The sequence below is a fragment of the Thamnophis sirtalis genome, unplaced genomic scaffold (genome assembly GCF_051295495.1).
Source record: "Thamnophis sirtalis isolate CommonGarterSnake01/CBP01778 unplaced genomic scaffold, rThaSir2_p1.2 scaffold_2, whole genome shotgun sequence".
In the NCBI taxonomy this organism is placed as follows: domain Eukaryota; kingdom Metazoa; phylum Chordata; class Lepidosauria; order Squamata; family Natricidae; genus Thamnophis; species Thamnophis sirtalis.
The window spans coordinates 79099553-79111478 of NW_028261382.1; the positions used below are offsets into that span (position 1 = coordinate 79099553).

Below are 11926 nucleotides of genomic sequence, written 5' to 3' on the forward strand. Positions count from 1 at the left end.
AAGATCAGGAAATTGAATACAGAGAAGATACTGTAAATGAAATTTTGAAATGGAGAAAAGAGTAAAAGGGAATCATCGTTTCTTCTACTAGGTCAATCTAGCATTTTAAAATTCATGAGTAGAATTTTGAATTAGTGGGTAGATAGGCAAATCTGGGTGTTTTACTTTTCCTTATTTTCTCTTTTATTTCAAAACTATTACATTCAAGTAGGTTTTTATTTAGATATAAATATATACTTTGTCATCCTTGCCTGGCAGGATATTTTTTATTTATATTTTTGCTTGAGATGCAATGTTAAAATTTTCCTAACAGAAAATATTTTGATTTATTTTTATGAATATATGCATCTGAAATTGATTTCTTCCTTATGTTGCCTATGAATGTGTGAATTTCAATTTCTAACTGAATTTCAATAAGTAGATTGTTCCAGGAAATCATAATTATACACTGTTAATGTTCATTGTATCACTCAAATGAAGTCTATTTCCCCCCGAATTAAATCTGTTTCTTGAATAGAAGCTAACTGTTGGCTAATAGAGAAGAAAGATCCACATTTGACTTAGCCAATCTCCTTTGCAGCAGTGCAGCATTTGCAGTAAAATAACTCTTTTTGGCCATCTCTGAATATGTGCACATGTCCCTAACTAAATAAAAGAATGTTCATGAACTCAAAAATAGTCCATGAAACCCCAGACACCAGCTTAATCTTTCCACTTTAGTACTATTGCAAAAAGCAACATTTTATGCAAGCTCTCATCAAGGATAATTGGTCTCAGGCTGATGTCATTTAAATTCAGCTTTTGTGGATTTCTCCAAAACATTCCTGCACTATTTATTTCTCTAAGTTGACAACACAAGTAATTAGATGGATAGTAAATGATTATCTCACATATCCCTGAACATGGAAATATAGCATCAAATTAAGGAAAGAATTTCAGTAGGCTGACCAACATTTTAATTTTTAATGTTTAATAAATTTATATGCCACCCAATCCTGAAGGACTCCGGTTGGCTTACATAAAAACAATTTAAAAAATACTAAAAATTTTAAAATAGAAAGACAGGGAAGTTAAAAGACACAACATGCACTCAAACTTACTAGGGCTGGACCTCATTGAAGAGGTCAACAGCCCCAGGCCTGCTGGAATAGCCAGGTCTTAATAGACTTGCGGAAGGCCGAGAGAGTGGGAAGGGTCCGGATCTCTGGGGGTAGATCGTTCCATAGGGCCGGGGCAGCTACAGAGAAGGCTCTCCCCCGGGGAGCCGCCACACAACATTGTCTAGTCGACATTTTCTCCAACCAGGAGGAAATACCATGTGTGGTGCTGAAAAATTAATTACATTAATATATTAATGGCACCAATGTAGGCTAAAAATAATCAGAAATGAAAAGAATTCATTGGACTGCTTGGATATAAAAGTATTATTTTGCCTTAATCAGCAAATTCATTTTTTTTAAAAAAATCCCTTTCTTTCCCTGACATGTTATTTCTCTCTCATACTCAATCCCTTCATTCCCAAATGTATGGTCTCTTGTTAACTTTTTTGTCTTTTCTCTAGTTCAATAAGTATAGCCACGACACCATTATTATAAAGAAGAGGGTGTTTGATATGATCAACTATGTAAATGTGGTAAGAAAACTTGGCAACAGGTTTTTTTTTTCTGTTTCTGGATTTGAGCCTCTCCCTGCCCCAATGCAGATTTGTGTTCATACAACAAAAGTAATGAGGTAAAACAACTTAGGAGGCTGACTTTTACAAGAATGCTAACTTTTCTGACTTGGAGTGCACCAAAACTCTATCGTTTGGTAGGCTGGTGATGCAGCATGGAAGCCTAATTCAGAAAATGGGTTAGTTTAGTAACTAGGTTAATAAACCTCTTATGTGAATACAAGCACTGTGTTGGGAGGATGCAAGTCTAAAACTGTTGCAAGAATTCAATCAGTGCTACATCTCTGTAGCTGGATTCTTTCAGGACTGTAGAAAATTGTCTGAATTTGGAAATTAAACAGAAATGGACAGAGTAAGCCTAGTCCAACTCAACTGATTATGAAGATGATCCCTGAGAAGAAAACAGGAGGGAAGAACCCAGTTTGAGTTGGATTGTGGCACTTAGGAGAAGATCCACCCATATTATCTCTGCTTCTATCCTATTAGCCTTGTTGACATCTTCACTGTTGAACATCAGTTAGAATCAGGGAGACAATGGGAACATCAGTGGGTGAAATCTCCCTTTACTCCTCCTCCTCTTCTGTTCTTGGTTAAAGATAATAATAACCTTGTTCTTCTTTATCATTATATTTAATTCTTCTGCTTAATAAATTATTATTCTTTAATATGTGATGTCCTCGATGCTGTCTGAGTTTGGTGGTTTCCTTGCAGATATTTCGCTACCTGACTAATCATCAAGTAAACCACCAGGCTCATAGAGCACCAAGGATTCCCCGCTTCCAGTTCCACCCTGAACTTCAGAGATTTTCTTTTATTGATTCCCAAATCTTTTCTATTTCACTGTTCCATAGAGGCATTGCCTTTCATAGTCCATTGCCTTTCAGCCTTGAAATGGTTCTCAAAGTTTACTTCTGTTTGAGTTTCTCATTGATGCCATGTCTACCCCACAGGTTTATAAAGCTTTGGGAATTCATGTAACATTGAATGGCCTAGAAATTTGGTCCATCAAAGATAAATTTGTGGTCAATGAATCACCGGACGATAATTTATCCTCCTTTTCAAAATGGAGAAAGTCAGTTCTGTTGAAGCGCAAAACGAATGACAACGCTCAGTTACTAACGTATGTCTCCTTATGGGGAGAGGGAAAGAGGGTGGCAGTGAGTGGAAGTTTATGGGAAGGTTAATGTTTGCACAGAAGTTCTTATCTGGATTGCATGCCTTAATCCATGTGCACATTATATTCTGGGTCAAAATCAACCTTTTTTTTTTCTTAGATGAGAATTAGTCTTGAGAAGGGCTTGAATGGTTGCAGGTGAAAAACCCAGCTTGATTTCATTTCACTTGAATCTAAATTGAAACTCAAATGATTAACAATTTTAATGACAACTTTAAAGAGTGCCTGGATGTCAACACTTTAGAAGACAGAGGGAACTCCCTGTGGCCCAGAGAATTTGAAAGTGTTTTGGCATATGTAGAATGATGTCCTTAGAAGTTAGAAAAAAGCCAGGATCTATTTTTCTTCCCATTTCCAATATTTATCAGTAACCAAATGATTTTTCAGACTTCTTGGTTTATAATAGCAGCATTTTTTCCAAATGTTCTCAGAATGAAACTTCAAGTGGAAAAATGAAGAATGCCATGTCAATTGATATCTAAGAAAAATTATGGGCCTAAATAACACAATTATTTGAACTAAATTGGTAGAAATCTCCAAGAATAAATTAAAAGAATAAAATATTGGGGAACACTTGAAATTGATAAATTTATTGGCGTATAGCTGTAATATATTGGACAAATAACAATTATGTTATGAGCAATATAGATGGAGAGCAAATCAAAGTGAATGTAAAATAAAAAAAAATCCATTTTATTTTCTCACAGATATTTATTTCAGTTATCACACAATCTTATTTTCCAAGCTCAATTAATCTGTAATAATACCACAGGTAAATTGATAGAAGAAACTTATTTTTTAAAGAAACTCGTGTTTTGGGTTTTCACTGTACATGGAATATGAATTAACCCAAATGGGCTGGATTCAGACAATGTGTTAACTCCTTTCCCCAACGTAACTAAGGCTAACACCACCCAAGCATCTCATCTGGTTGGTTAAATGGTTTGTGTGGGTGGGGCCTAAATTGAATTATGGTGCCCTGAAAACCGGCAGGAATGGACGGGGTTAGGGATTCACAAAAAGCCATAGAAGGCTCTATAGGCCCCGAGGCTTTAGATTGTGTTTCCAGCTTCTATAAACTATGTCCCCCTCACTGCTTTCTTATAGGGCTGTTGAGATGAATCGAAGAACTTTAGGATACGCTTTCATTAGAACCATGTGTGATTCTCTGAAATCTACGGGAGTTATTCAGGTTGGTAGAAGTTAAACTGTTTACCTGTTTTGACTCAATGGAAACTTATATACAGGCATATAGTCTCTAAATTACTAAATGGAAAAAAATAGTAAATCTTCTTGCTTTGAAAGTTTCTTACAAGCTGTGGTGGCACAGTAGTTAGTTATTGGAGGCATGCTCTGCCCACTGCCAGGAGTTTGATCCTGAGTGCCTCAAGGGTGCCTTCCATCCTTCTGAGTTTGGTAAAATGAGGACCCAATGTGCTGACTCTGTAAACTGTTTAGAAAGTTCTGTAGAACATCGTGAAGGGGCAAATAAGTTTAAGAGCTATTGCTTGTTCTTTGAACAAAGAAACTGGTTTTTTTTTTCAGGAAATATAATCACAGCCTTGCAAATTATAAATCTCTTTTTCTAACTCATAGATTTTTCATTAGAAAGTGCTTGAAGAAAGGTGTTAGCTCAATGCTAGTAATAGCTGGATTCACTTTTGATTTCTTGCAGATTAAGTAAAGTAAATTAAATAAAGTATTCTTTTTTCTTCAGGATCATAGCAAGTTTGTAAATTTGGTTGCGGCTACAATGGCCCATGAGATCGGTCATAATCTGGGCATGTTCCATGATTCAACTTCCTGCACTTGCAAGGGTGGCCCATGCATTATGGCTTCTTCGGGAGGGTAAGTATTCAGGAAAAAAAAAGTTTTTTCAATCAAATTATATTTAACAATTAAATGTTCAAGTAAGTATGCTAAGAGCTTAAAAAATAAAATGGCCAGGGACTTACACAACAGTGGGATTCGGCCATATGTGTGTCACTTTACCATGTGAAATTAAATTGGTTGCATTTAAAAAAATAGGATTGGTCTCAACAATTGAAGAGCCATCCATCAGTAGCTTCCTCCAAAACACTAGAGTTTAGAGAAATAGAGTAGGAAGCACAGCCAAGTAAACAAACATTAATAACTGTGATAGACAGAAGAAGTAGTCTGTAAAGACTTTCCTACAGTGGGAAGAAGTTATAAGCAGAATGGAATAAAATGATTCTGAACCAGGCAACAGCTGGAGGAAATAGATAAATTAGCATCCTTTCCTGCCTCAGCACTTTTTCAAGACATTAAAGACGTTCTGTCTCTCTCAGATATTGCAGCCTGCTGAAATCAACAGGTAACAATGTACAGGTAATCCTTGACTTGCAACTTAGTCCTCACAGTTACATCTGTCACAGCCTCCCCTTAGTCCTGGAGTCAAAATGCAGGTGACTGGAAAGCATCATGTATTTATGATGGTTGGAGCATCTCATGTGACCATCATGTGCAACCCTCCAAGCTGTTTTCCAATATGCAAAGTCAATGGAGGAACCAGGATTCCCTTAATGACTGTGTGATTCACATAACATCTCCATTTTTTGATCGTACATTGAGGACTACCTGTATTTTGTTGCTGTTCTGTGGTTAGGCTTTATTTCATCAAGAAAGAAAAGTGGAAGGGAAGAGGATGGGATGCAATGGGAAGAAAGGAAAGTAATGGAGAGGAGAGAAAGGGAGGAAAAGACAGGAAAGAACTGAAGTGAATTTGTTAAGTTCCCAGGAATTGTCTACTGCAACCCCTCTGGCCATGACTTTTAGGTAAGATTATTATATAGTCGCAGTGAGTGTTTGACAGGAATGTGGCTATCCACTTGTTCATGGATCCAGAAGTGCCAGAAGAGCTTAGTTTTAATAGTAGTTTGTCATGCACCACTGAATCAAAGTCTTGGCAGAAGTCTATGTAAATTGTGTCTATTGCTTTACCCTGGTCAAGATTTGTGGTCCAAATATTTCTGCAGTGTAAAATAGCAATAGCAGTTAGACTTATATACCACTTCATAGGGCTTTCAGCCCTCTCTAAGTGGTTTATGAGCCAAGGTGGCGCAGTGGTTAAAGAGCAGCACTGCAGGCTACTGCTAGATCAGCAGGTCAGCGGTTCAAATCTCACCGGCTCAGGGTTGACTCAGCCTTCCATCCTTCCGAGGTGGGTAAAATGAGGACCCAGATTGTTGGGGGCAATATGCTGACTCTCTGTAAACCGCTTAGAGAGGCCTGATAGGCCTATGAAGCGGTATATAAGTCTACTGCTATTGCTATTGCTATTGCTATTTACAGAGTCAGCATATTGCCCCCAACAACAATCAGTGTCCTCATTTTACCCACCTCGGAAGGATGGAAGGCTGAGTCAACCCTGAGCCGGTGAGATTTGAACAGCCGAACTGCAGAACTGCAGTCAGCTGAAGTAGCCTGCAGTGCTGCATTTAACCACTGCACCACCTCGGCTCTAAAAGTTGCAGATTACAAGACAATTTTTCCTGAAAACAAACTGCTTGTTAGAAAGCAGGTTGTTTGTCTCTAGCCTGACCTCAATACCAGGAAAGATTCTGGAAAAGATAATCAAGCAATGAATTAGTGAGTACCTAGAAGTAAACAAAGTAAAAACCAACATGGCTTTGTCAAAAACAGATCATGCCAGACTAATCTTATTCCATTCTTTGACAAAGTGACAAAATTAGTAGACCAGAGGAATGCCGTTGATAGAGTTTACTTGGACTTCAGTAAGGCATTTGATAAGGTAGACCATAACCTACTACTAGATAAAGTAGAAGAATGTGGGTAAGACAGTATCACCACTAGATGGATTCATAATAGGCTGACTAACTGCACTCATCGTGTAGTCCTCAATGGAACTGCATCTACACGGAGGGAAGTATGCAGGGAGTATCCCGCGGCTCTGTTTTAGGCCCAGTACTCTTCAACATCTTCATCAATGATTTGGATGAGGGAATAAATGGGGAAGTCATCAAATTTTCAGATGACACCAAGCTGGCAGGAATAGCCAACACTCCAGAAGACAGGCTTAAGATACAGAAGGATCTTGACAAACTTGAACATTGGGCACTATCTAATAAAATGAAATTCAATGGTGAAAAGACTTAGGTTCTACATTTAGCACGAAAAATGAAATGCACACGTACAGAATAGGTGGTACCTTGCTTAATAGTAGTAACTGTGAGAGGGATCTCGGAGTCCTTGTGGACAACAATTTAAATATGAGCCAGCCGTGTGCAGCAGCTCCCAAAAAAGCCAACACAATTCTAGGCTACATAAACAAAGGGATAGAATCAAGATCACATGAAGTGTTAATACCACTTTATAAGGCCTTGGTAAGGCCACACTTAGAATACTGCATTCCGTTTTGGTCGCCACGATGTAGAAAAGATGTGGAGACTCTAGAAAGAGTGCAGAGAAGAGCAACAAAGATGATTAGGGGACTGGAGACTAAAACTTATGAAGAACGGTTACAGGAATTGGGTATGTCTAGTTTAGTGAAAAGGAGGACTAGGGGAGACATGATAGCAGTGTCCCAATATCTCAGGGGTTGCCACAAGGAAGAGGGAGTCAAACTATTCTCCAAGGCACCTGAGGGCAGAACAAGAAGCAATGGGTGGAAACTAATCAAGGAGAGTAGCAACATAGAACTGAGGAGAAATTTCCTGACAGCTAGAACAATTAATGAGTGGAACAGCTTCCCTGCAGAAGTTGTGAATGCCCCAACACTGGAAGTCTTTAAGAAGATGTTGGATAGCCATTTGTCTGAAACAGTATAGAGTTTCCTGCAAGGGTTGGACTAGAAGACCTCCAATGTTTCTTCCAACTCTGCTATTGTCTTGTATTATAAGTGGAGGGTGATAGATTCGTTTGTAATTGATTCCATGATTTTACAGGCTTGGTTTGGTTTGGTTTTATTAGTTTTGTATGCCGCCCACTCCCGAAGGACTCCGGGCGGCTCACAATAAAACAGGAAAAGGGGATAAGTAAGACGATACAACAATTTAAAATATACAATATTCACAATTGGAGTGGGGCTGGATACTTCAACAGCCCCTGGCCTCCCGAAACAGCCAGGACTTAGTAGCTTTATGGAAGGCTGGGAGGATAGTAAGGGTCTGGATCTCCACGGGAGCTCGTTCCAGAGGGCAGGAGCAGCAACAGAGAAGGCTCTCCCCGAGGGGGTTGCCAGCCGACATTGGCTGGCACATGGGACCCGGAAAAGGCCAAGCCTGTGCGATTGAATCGGTCTTTGGGAGATAATCGGCAGGAGATGGTCTCTCAGGTACACAGGTCCGATGCCATGTAGAGCTTTATAGGTAATGACCAGCACCTTGAAGCGGGTCCAGAGACTAATGGGTAGCCAGTGCAGCTCACGGAGGATAGGTGTAACGTGGGTGTACCTAGGTGCACCCACAATCACTCGTGCAGCTGCATTCTGGACTAGCTGAAGTCTTTGAACACTCTTCAAGGGCAGCCCCATGTAGAGCGTGTTACAGTAATCCAGTCTTGAGGTGACAAGGGCGTGAGTGACTATCCGAAGGGCCTCCCGGTCCAGGTAGGGTCGCAATTGGTGCACCAGGTGGACCTGGGCAAAGACCCCCCTGGTCACAGCCGACAAATGGTGATCTAAAGTCAGCTGTGGATCCAGGAGGACTCCCAAATTGCGAACCCTCTCTGAGGGGTGTATAATTTCACCCCCCAGACTGAGAGATGGAATAGTTAGCCAATCTTTGGGAGGGAGCATCAATAGACATTCAGTCTTTTTTTTTTTTTTTAATCTTGTAACTTTTTATTCATTTTCACATTCCATTTTACAATCACTTATATACAGGGTATTTGCTATAAGAAAAAAAAATAAAATAAAAAAGAAAACACAACTCATCATTCACAACCCCACCTGACACTTCCATCCTCCATACACCCCATCTACCCCCTCCAACTTTCCTTTCCTCCCTCTAACACTCCCCTCCTACTTCCCTTTCCCCTCAAACCTTCCTTCTCCCCTTACTCCCAGCACGCCCTCCTTACATTCCCCTTACTCCTTCCTTACTCCTCCCTCTTCTTTCCCTCTACCTCCCTCCTTGGTGTATTCCTTTATTCAACTATTGTTTATTAATATAATCTGATAAAAAGTAAAATAAACCAAGGAAAAAAAAATATAAAGAAAGAAAAGAGAAAAAAAGAAAAAAAAAGAACAACCGTATATAAGTGCATTCTTTTTCTTATAGAGACTATGTTAACACCCACCCACCCACCCCCCATAAATCCCCATCCCTAATCCTCCCGACTTCCCAGGGCCCACACCTGGCACTGCCTTCTATCTAAAGTATCTTATGTTCATATGGATTAAAAATAAAAGTAATATATTAAAGAAAAAAAAATAGATAGAAAGAAAATACAAATTGTATAAAGGAAAGAAAGACAAAAAAAAGAAAAGAAAAAAAAAGAAAGAAAAGAAAGAACTCTTTGTGTTAAGCTCAGCCCCCCATCTTTATCTATGCTTAAATAGTGTAAGTCATTCTATATATATTTTATTCTCGTCTCTTGCTTCTTTGTTATTTACCCCGACCTCCTGTAGACTCTCCCGTTCCTCTTCCTTAACCTTATATTCAGATAAACATTTATACAAATTTGTATAGACATCAATATACAATCTAGCTCAAAAATAATCTCCCCAAACTTTCCCTTCTAGTAAAATTTAAGCAGCGTGGATCATTCCACATATTCAAATATTACTTTACGGAAGAATAATCAAACTTTCCCTTCTAATAGGATTTAAACAGCGTAAATCATTCCGCGTGCATTTTACCTTCGTCCCTTGCTTCTCTAATATTTACCACTATTTTCCATAATCCCTCCCAATAATCTTTCTTAACCTTATTTTCAAACAGTAATTCAAAATAATCTGACCAAACTTTCCCTTCTTAGTAAAATTTAAGCAGCGTGAATCAAGTATTACTTTACACAAAAATCAGTTTGCATTCTATCTTAAAATGATCCCGACCAGCTTTCCCTTCTAATAGGATTTAAACAACGTAAATCATTCCGCATGCATTTTACCCTCATCCCTTGCTTCTCTGATATTTACCACTATCAAATTTATGCAAACATTAGTTTAAAATCTAGCTCAAAATAATTTCACCAAACTTTCCCTTCTAATAAAAATTAAATAGCATGGATCATTCCACATATTCAAATAATACTTTCAACAAGAATCAATTTACCTTCTGTTTTAAAATAATCTCATCCAACTTTCCCTTCTAACAGAATTTAAACAACATAAATCATTCTGCATACATTTTACATATATACATTCAGTATCACCCCACCAATATCCAGTTCCGCTTTTTCTACCGGAGAGAGGTCGCAAACCCCCATTCAATCCACAACTTTGACGAATATTTTAGAATGTCTAAATCCTCGATCTCCGCTTTTCTGCTTCTCCGAGGGAGGAAAAGCTACCCCCTCCATCTTGCAGCCATGTGGTCTGTTGCTTGCCTTCTCCTTCGGCTTGTCTCTCCTCTTTTCCAAGTGAGTCAGGAAGTCCCGCCTTCAAGGTCTTGTAATAGAAATCTCGAGCCTCCGAAACAGAATTGAGACGAAATCTTTGATTCTCAAATGTGACCGTAATGCCGGCTGGGGCTTCCCATTTATATTGAATCTGATAATTTCTAAGCACTTTAGTTAGGAAAGTATAATCTCTTCTTGCGTTTAACATCTGGAATGGTATTTCTTTAAAGACAATCAAATCCTGGCCATCAACTCGCAAACTATTATTGTGAAACTTTTGCATAATCGCGTTTCTGGATTCTTTTGTGGAAAAATATATAATTATGTCCCTCGGGAGCTGTCGCTGTTCCGCTACCAACGAATTCTGGCGATAGATTTTTCCGAATCTGCCAATCAAAGTTAAGTCCCGGGCTTCCCAATGCATGGCTGAAGGCTTCAACAAAGGTCTGTTTCAGATTCTCTCGCTCCTTTTCGCGGAATCCTCTGACTCTTATTGCGAATGCCTTCTTATTAAAGTTTATCATAACGAGCTGTTCTTGAGTGTCTCTAATTTTTTGTTGTAATATTTGAATATTAGTAGTCAAATTAGAATTAGCCTCCTCCAAGCTTTCCAATTTATTCTCTATTTCAGCGGTATAATCTGACAAGGCAGACATGGCTGCAAACGTATTCGGCTTCATTTGGTCAATTTTAGACTTTAAATCACCATATAGCTCCAGTACAAATTCCTTAATTTCTTGTTTAAAATCATTAAACATTTGAAAGAAAAATTCCTGTGTTAAGAATTCTCCAGTAGAGGGCGTAGGAAACAAGGGCTGTGATTCCAGTGTAGATTCTTTAAGTTCATTCATAGATTCTTTAGGCACATTTGTAGAGAGACGCTTCGATTTTGACCTGGGTGCCATTATAAATAAACAAATAAACAGCGCTTTCGCTCCCCTCTATTTCCAAAAAAAAAAAAAAAAAATTATTTTGTTAAGGAGCGGTCTGCAGGAAGGTAAAGCCGGCTAAGTACATCCCCTATCAGTCACCAACGGAGAGAAATCGCCATTTTGAAGTCCGTTTAAACAAAGAAGCCTCTAAGACAAATGCGGCTGGTATTTAAGATAGTAATAAAAGCATAAATCTCACAGGGGTGGGACCCGCCCCCCGCCCATATTAATCCTAGCTTCAAACAACTTTTCTTTGCCCTGAGGGGGGGGTCGCCTGTCTAGGGCTGCAAAAAAAGGCAGCTGAGAAGAACTGGCTGGAGATAAAGGCTCCGCTTACGCTGGATCTAATCTCTGTCCACAGCCAAAAAAAAAGAGAAAGGCTGTGAATTACGAATAGACCCTAGCACACAGAGCTACTCCCTGCCCCTTTATAGCCAAAAAGGGGTGATATCTATGATCTTATTTAGATATACAGACCAGATCTCTGAGAGGAGCTCGGTTGAGCCCTCCTCGGCGACAGCCTCCGCCCCCAGGAAGTCCAATAGACATTCAGTCTTGTCGGGATTGAGTGCAAGCTTCTTCGTTCCCATCCAGACCCTAACAGCT

The 11926-nt window shown here is 39.1% G+C and overlaps 1 protein-coding gene across 1 annotated transcript; it reads left to right on the forward strand.

Annotated features, from left to right (window-relative positions):
- The first annotated feature begins 1263 nt into the window (after positions 1-1263).
- LOC148048949 (zinc metalloproteinase-disintegrin-like ohagin) lies at positions 1264-4068 on the forward strand. Its single transcript, XM_087703613.1, has 3 exons — positions 1264-1633; positions 2623-2792; positions 3954-4068. The coding sequence occupies exons 1-3, from the start codon at positions 1613-1615 to the stop codon at positions 4051-4053; spliced, it is 291 nt and encodes a 96-aa protein (XP_087559739.1). The 5' UTR covers positions 1264-1612; the 3' UTR covers positions 4054-4068.
- Positions 4069-11926: the final 7858 nt, after the last annotated feature.

What these genes read in the sequence shown, in the direction of transcription:
- LOC148048949 (XM_087703613.1), top strand. Translation starts at nt 1,613, where the DNA reads ATGATCAACTATGTAAATGTG. An exon ending in TGATCAACTATGTAAATGTG is followed by an intron (nt 1,634 to 2,622) that starts GTAAGAAAACTT and finishes TCTACCCCACAG; the next exon opens with GTTTATAAAGCTTTGGGAAT. An exon ending in GACAACGCTCAGTTACTAAC is followed by an intron (nt 2,793 to 3,953) that starts GTATGTCTCCTT and finishes GCTTTCTTATAG; the next exon opens with GGCTGTTGAGATGAATCGAA.